Source organism: Euprymna scolopes, chromosome 7, assembly GCF_053919585.1.
Source record: "Euprymna scolopes isolate OS-2025 chromosome 7, ASM5391958v1, whole genome shotgun sequence".
Lineage (NCBI taxonomy): Eukaryota > Metazoa > Mollusca > Cephalopoda > Sepiida > Sepiolidae > Euprymna > Euprymna scolopes.
The window spans coordinates 173,357,119-173,368,455 of NC_136488.1; the positions used below are offsets into that span (position 1 = coordinate 173,357,119).

General features: G+C 36.7%; 1 protein-coding gene across 1 annotated transcript; it reads left to right on the plus strand.

Annotated features, from left to right (window-relative positions):
* The first annotated feature begins 1,959 nt into the window (after positions 1-1,959).
* Positions 1,960-3,090, plus strand: LOC145280382 (uncharacterized). Its single transcript, XM_080132153.1, has one exon. The coding sequence runs from the start codon at positions 1,960-1,962 to the stop codon at positions 3,088-3,090; it is 1,131 nt and encodes a 376-aa protein (XP_079988279.1).
* The last annotated feature ends 8,247 nt before the right edge of the window (positions 3,091-11,337 follow it).

The window sequence follows — 11,337 nt, forward strand, 5'->3', positions numbered from 1 at the left end:
ATCAAACATCTCAGCAAAAATAACCTTAGTGATACACAATGTGGTTTCCGTTCTGCTAGATCTACAGCAGATCTGCTTACAATTATATCTCATAGGATTAGTGAATCTTTTGACGGAGGAAACCTTTCTAGGGCAATTGCTCTTGACATATCAAGGACTTTGGTAGAGTATGGCATAAAGGTTACTTCACAAGATCTCCAGCTATACCATAGCTGGAAATGTCTTCTCAATTATTAAATCATTTCCCTCTGATAGGTTCAAAAGAGTAGTAGTTGATGGGCAGAAATCAGAAGCTCACAGTATTAATGCTGGAGTCCCTCAGGGGTCCATCCTAGGCCCAACTCTCTTCTTGATCTACATCAATGATCTTCCAAATCACATCCTTAATCCTTTGTAGACATTTATGCTGATGACACTACCATCTATGGTAGCACATCTAAGACTGTAAATGACTAAGTTCTCTCAGATTCTCTTTCCTCTGATCTTGAGTGTGGTACAATGGGGAAAGAGGTGGCTGGTTACTTTTAATGCATCTAAACCAAGCTTCTATCTTTACATCATCAACACTCTGATCCCCATCAGGGATCAATTGAAATGAATGGTTCTTGTTTTGCGAAGGCCTCATGTTTTGACAAGCTTCTGGGCTTGACATTTACTCCTGATCTGAAATGAAACACATGCATCAAATCTGTTGCCAAGGCCGCTGGAAAAATGATGGGATCTGTCTATTGATCCAGTAGATATCTCACTGCTGATGCAATTCTCTATCTATATAAGAGCCATGTACGTCCAAGGATGGAGTACTGTTGCCACATATGGGAAGGAGCTGATAGAAAGGACTTGTCCTGCCTTGATAGAGTTCCAAATAGACTTTGTAGTCTCGTAGGTGTCCTTTTCTCTTTCCTGTCACCTCTATCTCACAGAAGAGATTCTGCAAGTTTGTCACTGCTGTATTGTTATTTTCATGGCAAGTGCTCGACTGAGTTTCAAATTTTCTTCCCCTCTCGCCAAACTTTCACGAGAAACACTCGTCTAGCTGTAAACACAATCAATAATTTCCCCCACTCTTTATCTGTCTTCCATTCCAAGATTTAACACAAACAAAGTTGATTTCATATCCTTAAAACTGTAATATATAGCGATACAGAGTTATTCCCCCTTCACCAATAACTTTAATCGTGTTGACTTAGTGTGTATATCTCCCCCTTGTCTATACGCTCTTCAGTAGAGAACTATATTCTAAAGAAAACAGTCCTATATATATTTTATCGTGTATTAAAGCCTTCCGTTTTTAAGGTTATTCCTGTCTTTTTCTCTACTCACTTCAATTTAATACACGATAAAATATTAGATATATATAACTATGAAAGCACGAAGATGGACAAATTCTTAAAACCTGACAAACTGGATACACTTCCTAACAGCGCTTCCTCTAAAATATTCAACTACTGGTATCGGACTTTTTCGGCTTTGATGAGGAGAACTGAAATACGGGATGATATCGATAAACTAGACCTGCTAATTACGTACATTTCCTCGGATGTCTATAAATACGTAGCGGAGCAACAAACCTACGAGGCAGCAATCAATCGACTCAGGGAATTATACGTTAAACCCATCAACGAAATTTTTGCCAGACACGTGCTGTCAACTCGCGCACAAAAAGAGAGAGAAACCATTGACGAGTACGTGCAAGAATTACGACTTCTATCAAAAGAATGTAATTTTAAAGCAGTTGACGCGGCACAAAACCGGAATGATAGTGTAAGAGACGCTTTTATTACCGGTCTATGATCGAACACCATCAGGCAACGGTTATTGGAAAACAGGACTCTCGACCTTGATACCGCCATTGACCAAGCTAGGACACTCGACACAGCTCAGAAAAACTGCGAATCTTATTCGCGCTATTTTCCACCAGTCAGTGCTTCTACAACCGAGAATGGGAACGTTTCAACGATGGAAAATTGTGCTGCGCTCCCCAACACAAAATCACAGTGTTATTTCTGCAACGGACCACGTCACGATCGCCAATTCTGCCCAGCTAAGGAAAGCACGCATCGCCGATGTAACAAAATTGGCCATTACGCGAAAGTCTGTCGGTCCAGGCCAAATACAACTACTTCAGCTTCAATACATTCGTCAACTGAAACACACAGACTTGCTACTATTACAAACAACAATAAATCTACACCCGTAACAGTAGCTTCAGATTCAACAGCAGCTTTTTCTCTTTGTTCCTCTTCATCGATACTAAGGCAAGCCACTGTATACATAATGATTGAAAAAAATGAAGCTGCGGAATTAATGGACACCGGGAGCTCTGGATCTTTCATTTCGCTCGACTACGCAAAAAGAAATAAATTAAAAATAAAACCCGCTTCAGGATCCGTCTCCATGGCCTCTTCGCCACTGAACGCTCCAGTAAAAGGACTTTGCTCAGTCAACCTCAACTTGCTAGGTGAGTCTTACCCAAATACTCCTCTCTCTGTACTACCAAATCTTTGCAGTGATGTCATTCTTGGTCAGGATTTCATGAGACAACATTCTGGAGTCTTGTTTGCTTTCGGTGGTCCTAGGAAAGATCTTGTCATGTCTAACCCTACTGCATGCAGCATACCATCAGCTTCAGTAGACAGTCCCCCACTTTTTTCAAACCTTGCACCTAACTGCAAACCCATTGCTACTAGATCTAGGAGATTCGGAGGCAATGAAAAAAACTTTATCGAATTCAAATTAAATATGGTGCTTCAGGAGGGAGTAATTGAAGAGAGTACATCTCCGTGGAGAGCTCAAGTTCTTATTGTCTCAAATGAACGACAAAGAAAAAGACTGGTGGTTGATTACAGCCAAACAATCAATAGATTTACAAAACTAGATGCTTACCCCTTACCTAGAATGGATGACTTGGCGTGGGAAATCTCCCGATATAAACTATACACATCACTAGACTTAAAAAACGCCTATCACCAGATACCTATTCGGGAGGAAGAAAAACCGTATACGGCTTTTAAAGCTAACGGGAAATTATACCAATTTTGTAGAGTACCATTTGGAGTCAGTGGCTTGCTTCCAAAGAACCATAGATAATCTAGTAAAACAAAACGGCCTCCTTCGTATCTATCAACATAGTAGTGGTAGGAATGACCCAACAGGAACATGATAAGAACCTCACGAAATTCAGGAAGGTAGCTCGGCTACAAAACCTGACCTTCAATGAAAATAAATCTGTTATATCAACAGAATCTATTGATTTTTTGGGCTACACTATATCTCAGGGTAAAATAAAACCTGACGCAGAAAGACTACGGCCACTGAAGGAATTGCCAACCCCAAGAGATAAAGCGGTACTATGGCGAGTTGTCGGGTTGTTTTCATACTACTCTCAGTGGATTCCCAAATTTTCAGACAAGATCAGACCCTTGATTATAGCCGACTCCTTCCCCCTGAAGCAAAATACCGTGAAGGCATTCAAGGACCTTAAAGAAGAGATCAAGGATGCCTTACTACACTCCATCGATGAGAATATCCCACTGGTAGTGGAAACAGACGCCTCTGATACAGCTGTTGCGGCTACATTGAACCAAGCCAGTCATCCTGTGGCTTTCTTCTCAAGTACACTAACACCCACTGAGTGTAAACATGCCTCAGTTGAGAAAGAGGCTTGCGCCATAGTCGAAGCTGTCAAAAAAATGGTCCCACTATTTATCTACTCGACATTTTACAATTGTCACCGACCAACAAGCAGTGCATTACATGTTCCACTCAGAGAGACTAGGTAAAATTAAAAACAATAAGATCCAAAGATGGAGGATGGAACTGGGGTGTTATGACTACGACATAATGTACCGCCCAGGCAAGAATAACATCCCTGCTGACACGCTATCAAGAGCACATTGTGGAGCTGTCATTAGCAGAGAAAAACTATTCGACCTCCATGCTCGACTCTGTCATCCAGGCATCACCAGACTAACTCACTTCATAAAAATTAGAAACCTGCCATACTCGATAGAAGAGGTTAAAAAGGTATGTGCTGAGTGTCCTGTATGTGCTCGTTGGAAACCTCGTTTCCACACGCCAGACGCAGCGAAACTAATTAAGGCCACACAACCAATGGAACGACTCAGCATGGACTTCAAAGGACCCTTACCTTCCAACTCCAAAAATCGATATATGTTGGTAGTGTTCAACGAATATTCGCGCTTCCCATTCGCCTTCACTTGTCCAAATATGACAACAGATGTGGTGACTAAGTGTATAAACCAGTTATTCGCCATTTTTGGAATGCCCTCATATACCCACACCGATCGCGGGTCTTCATTTGCGTCAAAGGAACTCCGGGAATATCTTACCGGTTTAGGCATAGCAACCAGTCGAACGACCCCATATAACCCTCAAAGGAATGGACAATGTGAATGCTACAACGGCATTGTCTGGAAACACGTACAACTGGCGCTAGCCTCTAGAAACCTCCCAGAAGCTCAATGGGAAACCGTACTCCCAGAAGTACTACACGCAATCAGATCTTTGCTCTGCACTGCAACTAACGCAACCCCTCATGAGAGACTATTTTCTTATCAACGACGCTCACCAAGTGGACACTCCCTACCTTCCTGGCTTGCTACACCGGGCCTGGTACTTTTACGTCGTCATGTTCGTACCAGTAAGTATGAACCCCTTGTAGAAGAGGTGCATTTAGTAGAAGCAAACCCACAATATGCACATGTGTGTTTTCCTGACGGAAGGGAATCGACAGTTTCCATGAGTGACTTGGCTCCAGTTGGTGACTTATCCTTAAGAAAAGACACAACCACCACCAGAAATGAGGAAATCACACCTACACCGACACCAACTGAAGGACCAAACATGGAAGATGACCCGGCAGAGACGAGCATGACGGATGGTGAGAGCATCCGCCCGTCAGCAGAGGATGAGGATCCTGCATTAACCCAGGAACCAGAAAAGTTGAGACGGTCTACACGAGAGCGTCGCAAACCAGTACGATACGACGAACTCTAAATCTTTAAGGATGGGAGAATGTAATATATGGCGATACAGAGTTATTTCCCCTTCACCAATAACTTTAATTGTGTTGACTTAGCATGTATTATCTCCCCCTTGACTATACGCTCTTCAGTAGAGAACTATATTCTAAAGAAAACAGTCCTGTATATATTTTATCGTGTATTAAAGCCTTCCGTTTTTAAGGTTATTTCTGTCTTTTTTTCTACTCACTTCAAAAACATTGCCTGATCAATAAGGTGTGACCATTTTGCATTAAATTTATTTACAAAACTTATTGTTTAGTGTTTTATTCTATTTTTTCCACTAAAATTTTCAAGTTGTTTACATGTAATCGCCTAAAAATGGAGAATTGTATTTTTCTTTTTTAGGTGTATTAAGAATATAAGTTAGATCTTTAAAAATAATAAATGTGGTTTTTCATACGTAAGTTTCTATTCATTGGCTAGATAAACGTAGAAAGATTCTGGTAAAAATAAACTTTATTCATTTTTTATTATTTAGAAAAAATATTTTCCGGTACGCCACACAGAGATTTATCAAAAAAATTATTTTTGTTTTAGAAGACTTCAGATCCATTATTGCATTTTAAAAAAATGATAAACGTGTTGCATGAGGAACTAATCTCAGGTTACACTGCTAGAGTAACGTCCCTTGGCGGTGACAGACTTGTATTGTAGATAATGGCGTGAGAATAAAATAAGAAGCCAGTAAGCCATTGTGTTGTTTTCATTAATGGGAATCCGCATGCAAAGATAATGAAACATGTTGGCAGCGGTCGGATGAACAGAGTTCCAAGGAAGAATACAAAATGGAAAATATATTGTAAGAAAAATAAATGAAGATAAGTAATGTTTGATTTATTGTTTCACATTGCGCACACGCACAAAAAAAAGTTTGTTTTGCTTTATCTGGTCATTGTTATCTATTTGCATTTAAATATGAAAAAAAAAGAAGAAGTTTAAACCAATTTAATCGGCCGTAAAATACAAGATTGGGATCAAGTAAAGAATAGATACCCTGTAGCAGACGACGCTGCCTGGCAGTGACAAGCGTGATTCGACCTTGACATTGGCACACGCACATAGCGTCGGTTGTTTGTAAACACGTCAAATAGCAAACATGCTCGAATATTCGCCAGCAATTTTTTATATATATATATATATATATATATATATATATATATATATATATATATATATATATATATATATTTACAAAACTATTGAAGATTTAAAAGAAAAAATATATATTTACAAAACATTTTTTTTTTTTTTTTTTTTTTAAGTAAGTAACAAAACGAACGTATTTAAATAAAAGATATTTAAATAAATGGGTGTCTTCTGTTTCGGATTTTTGCGACCAAATCTTTAAATCTCGATTGTTTATACTTGTGATTTTATTATGCATAAACATTGTCTCTGCCTAGAAGGATTTCTCCTTCACTGACCACCGACATACATCGCAATTTAAATAAATATTGAGTTGTATTATAATAATGAACCTTTTTGTTTTTTTAATAAGTTTTATTCAAACAGTTTTTATTTGAATTTAATGTAGGCACCGCCAAAAATGGCCGCAAAATCAAGTTGTTGTTGTTTTTTAAAACTAAATTACATTTATTAAAATCTATTATTTCTGAGTAACTTTTTTTTTTCCAGAAAGATAAAACCCTGAATTTTATCATATAGAAAACAGAATAATGTAAAACTTTTTCTACTATTTTTAATTAAATTTAAAATGTTAAATTTTCCCAAAAAGTTAACAATTGACATTTTTTGTCTTGCACAAAAAACGTACTTAAATATTTAAAAAAAAAAAAAAAAAGGTTTTTGAAATAATTAATTTATTTATTTATTGTCTAACTAAGATTTAGGATGATTTTCTAAGAGAATATGCAAAAATATTATAATATAAGTACCTTAATTTCAAATAATTCCACTTATTCATATAGGTAACCAGATATTTCGCGTCGATGTAGAGTCTAGATCGACTCTGTTTACGTTTGCGTTTGATAATAAGAAAACTATGGAAGACCAAACAGGCAAAAAAAACTTATTTTTCAGTGACGAAAATTTCAATGTATTATTAAGCTGAGGCTGGCCAGTACCAGATGGGTGACCATTTGTATGAGTTTGGTTTTTAATGTGTATGTGTGTGGGGGCCAGGCTCCCCAAAATGGGGGGGGGGGCAATTTAAAGCAGAATAATAAAAAAATTATTTCAGCGCGTTTGGTCCACCGTAGTCGAAAGGCGGCAAACGTTTTCAAACGGGATCGAAAAATAATTATGCTATTTTTAACACAAAGGGCACAATATTTATCGAATTTTTTTTTTTTTTATCGATTATTCAAAGCATGCCCTGTTTAATAATGGTCATGCATTATTCGGCTCGCTAAAAAAAATTGTTAATTTATTTATCAAAAATTTTTAAATGGCTTTTTTCGTATAAATATTAAAAAAAATTTTTTTTGTTTTGCTTAACTTAAATTAATTATTTTGCTTAACATATTCCCCGAATTTCACACTTCAAAACTCAAAAGCGGGATAATTAAACACAATCGAAGTTCTGATATTCAGACGTCAAAATAAGGTATGCAAACAATTTTTATTTTATTTTTTTAATCTATAATTCTGTCCCTTACAACAACACAATATGTTTTGTTCAGTTTCAGATGATTATTTTAAGCATATTTGTTCCCACTTCAAAACAAGGGGGGGTTGTAAGCAAAAAAAAAAAAAAATATATATATATATATATCGTTTATGAAAAATAAGTACACTGTTATAAAGTTCATTCTTGTCCTAATAATCGCTGAAAATTTCGTATTGATCGGATAATTACCTGATTTTTGGTAGATTTTTAAAAAGACGGTCCGTCAAAAAGTACTGACCTGCCCCCCCCCCCCCCAGTTTTGGCGGTGCCTAATTTAATGGACTGTTTTTTTTTGTTGTTTTTTTTTAATTTATTAACTGTTTTATTCTTTTTTATCAAACAAAAATAGAACTTTTATAATGAAATCTATATTATGGACTGTTTTTCAAACATCGAAATTTTAAAATTAAAGTTTTATTTAAAAAAAAAAAAAAAAAGACGAGGTGTTTTTTTTTTTCGAGATATTTTTTTTCACCATTTATCATTTTGAAATTTTATTCAACAATGAAATAATAAAAAAAAAAACCTTTTCGTTAAATATATTTTTAAAAAATTATTATAAAATATCTATAAAGTCTATTTTTTATGCCTGTAAAAGTTTGTTGAATGTTCAAATAAAGTTTATAATAATTTAATTGAAAAAAAAAACCACCTCGTCTTTTTTTTTTTTTTTTTTAAATAAAACTAACTTAAATTTGAAAATTTCGATGTTTGAAAAACAGTCCATAATATATATATGTCATTATAAAAGTTCTATTTTTGCTTGATAAAAAGAATAAAATAGTTATTAAAAAGTCCTGTAAATATATTAAAAACGCACTCAGAAAAGACGCCCATTTATTTAAATATCTTTTATTTTTAAAAAAATATTGCTCGCGAATATTCGTCAAAATTTAATATTTAAAATTATTATTTTAAAAATATATTAATTGTCGCTGAAGTTAATGTTTTAAAGAATAATTAAATAAATATTGAATTGTCTTAAAAACGCACACAGACCCCCCACCACCACCAAAAAAAAACCATGGTACATTAAAATCAATCTTGGTCGAAAAAATCCGAAACAGAAGACACCCATTTATTTAAATATATTTTATTTAAATACGTTCATTTTATTATTTACTTAAAAAAATGTTTTGTAAATATATATTTTTTCTTTTAAATCTTCAAAAGTTTTGTAAGTATATTAAAAAAAAAAAAAATTGCTGGCGAATATTCGAGCATGTTTGCTATTTGACGTGTTTACAAACAACCGACGCTATGGGCGTGTGCCAATGTCAAGGTCGAATCACCGGTGTTAGTTGAAATGTGCGCTTGTCACCGCCAGGCGGCGTCGTCTGCTACAGGGTATCTATTCTTTACTTGATCCCAAGATTCTATTGGAAAAAAAAAAGTGTCCGAACTAAACATGGAAGAGATAAATAGACCAGTGGCGGGAATACGACCCCCACAACCCCTGTGTATGGAAAATAATCAGTCAGCGAACTGGAAGGTGTTTAAATTAAGATGGAATAACTATACTATCATCACGTATCTAGTGAGACAGCCAGTACCATACCAAACGGTGATGTTGCTGCATACACTTGGAGACGAAGCGTTAAAAGTATATTATGGGTTTCAATTTCTGACTCTGGAAAAACAGAGAACACCCAATGAAATTCTCCAAGCGTTCGATAAGTATGCCATTGGAGAAATTAATGAGACATACGAACAATATATCTTCCACACAAGAAAACAGGGAGAAGGTGAAACAGTAGAAGCATTTATCACGGCACTCCATACGTTGATAAAGACATGCAATTTCTGTGAGAATTGCATCTCTTCCATACTACGAGACCAGATAATTCTTGGAGTACACAACTCCCACACCCAAGTGGAACTGCTTAAAATGAGACAGTTGGACTTACAGAGATGCATAGACATATGCAAACTATCGAAAAATGCAATGCTACAGTCTAGAAATCTGAGACCTGAGGCAGTTAACAGAGTGGACTTGAAACCTAAGGGAAGGCCAACAACCACAGAAAGTAACAGAGGGTGTAGGGCGTGTGCATTGCGACATGAACCCAGAAAAGAGTTTTGTCCAGCTTTTGGGAAGAAGTTTTTCTAATGCAATGGAAAGCACCACTTTGCAACAAGATGCAAATCAAGAAAAAAGAATATTCTGTTTGTTGGAAAACAAGATGATAGCAATAGCAGTAGCGATGGTTCAGACTATGGACATGTGGACAGTATGACCACGAAAGAAGGAATCAATTCCATCAGACCTGAAGTAATAAAGGCAGAAATGATGGTAACAAAGGAAAGCCGGTTGTTTTTCAGCTAGATAGTAGAGCCTCAATGAACATCCTGAACAAGAAAGATGTGGCGCGGAAAACACTTGAGCAGTCCAATAAGACCCTTGTCATGTGAAATGGGTCACAAATTAAACCTTAGGAGAACGTCGGATAAAAATGATAAACCCAAAAACCGGACTCAAGTATGCAGTGGAGTTTGTCATTGTAAAGGAAGACTTCCATCCACTGCTTGGAACGAATGCCATCCAGCAAATGGCACTCATTAGTGTGAACAATTACAAATTTAAGAGGGTTGCAAACATCTCAAAAAGACAGTAGCCAGCACCCAGAGAGCATCATATCCGAATTTCAGGATGTATTCCAGGAAGAATTGGGTACGTTACGTGGAGATGTTCATCTGGAGGTGAACTCCAACGTTACACCACATGTTGCAGCGGCTCGAAGAATACCAGTGGCTATCAAGGTAAAAGTGAAAGCTAAATTAGAAAGACTGGTCAAAAAGAAGGTAATTGAATGAGTGAACGAGGCAACACCAGGGGTAAGTGCCTTATTACTGGTAAACAAAAAAAAAATGGAAACTTACGGATATATATTGACCCCAGACCATTAAATAAGGCTCTTAAAACGGAAGCATTTCATGTTACCAGTATTGGGCGATCCCCTAACAGAACTTGCTGACAGCAAAGTTTTCTCAACTCTTGATCTAAGGGATGGATTTTGGCACCTGAAGTTAGATGAAGCCAGCAGTCGCTTGACCACTTTTGCCACTCCATATGGTAAGAGTATCATCTACCCCGGAACTAATTTTCACAGTGACATTGAACATTCACCGTTTCCGGAGAGCTCCAAAAAACAGACAAAAAAAAGCAGTGGCGCTAAATTCGAGGAGTCTCTCGCTCTTTTTGCTCGCGAACACCAGAGGAGTAAGACACGTTACTGCCACGCTCTGTCGCTCGTGCGTGACACACCCTGTGCCGGTTCCAATGGTGAAACCACACAAAACAAAAGAAAAACCTTCTTCTTATCTATTCACTCCGCTCCTTACCCGAACGGCTTTTCTAAAGAAAATTAATTTATCGTTTCTTTCCAACTTAACGCCAAAAACATTTGAGCAGTTGGGAAGGATTTCTTCTTTTTTTTTCGGACTCAAAATAAACACGAGTGTGATACACCAGGGCAAATAAATTTACACCTCGTATAACAAGCCAAGTCTGATTATTTGTTTTTTAATTAATTTTTCTAAATATTTGTTTTCTTATTAATGTTTTTGAAAAATTAATTTTAAGTGAGCTGTTTGTTGTTTTGCCCAGCGAGCACCTCGCTTCACTGGTGACCCCTTTTTTTCGTCAGACTTTGGCAGAAC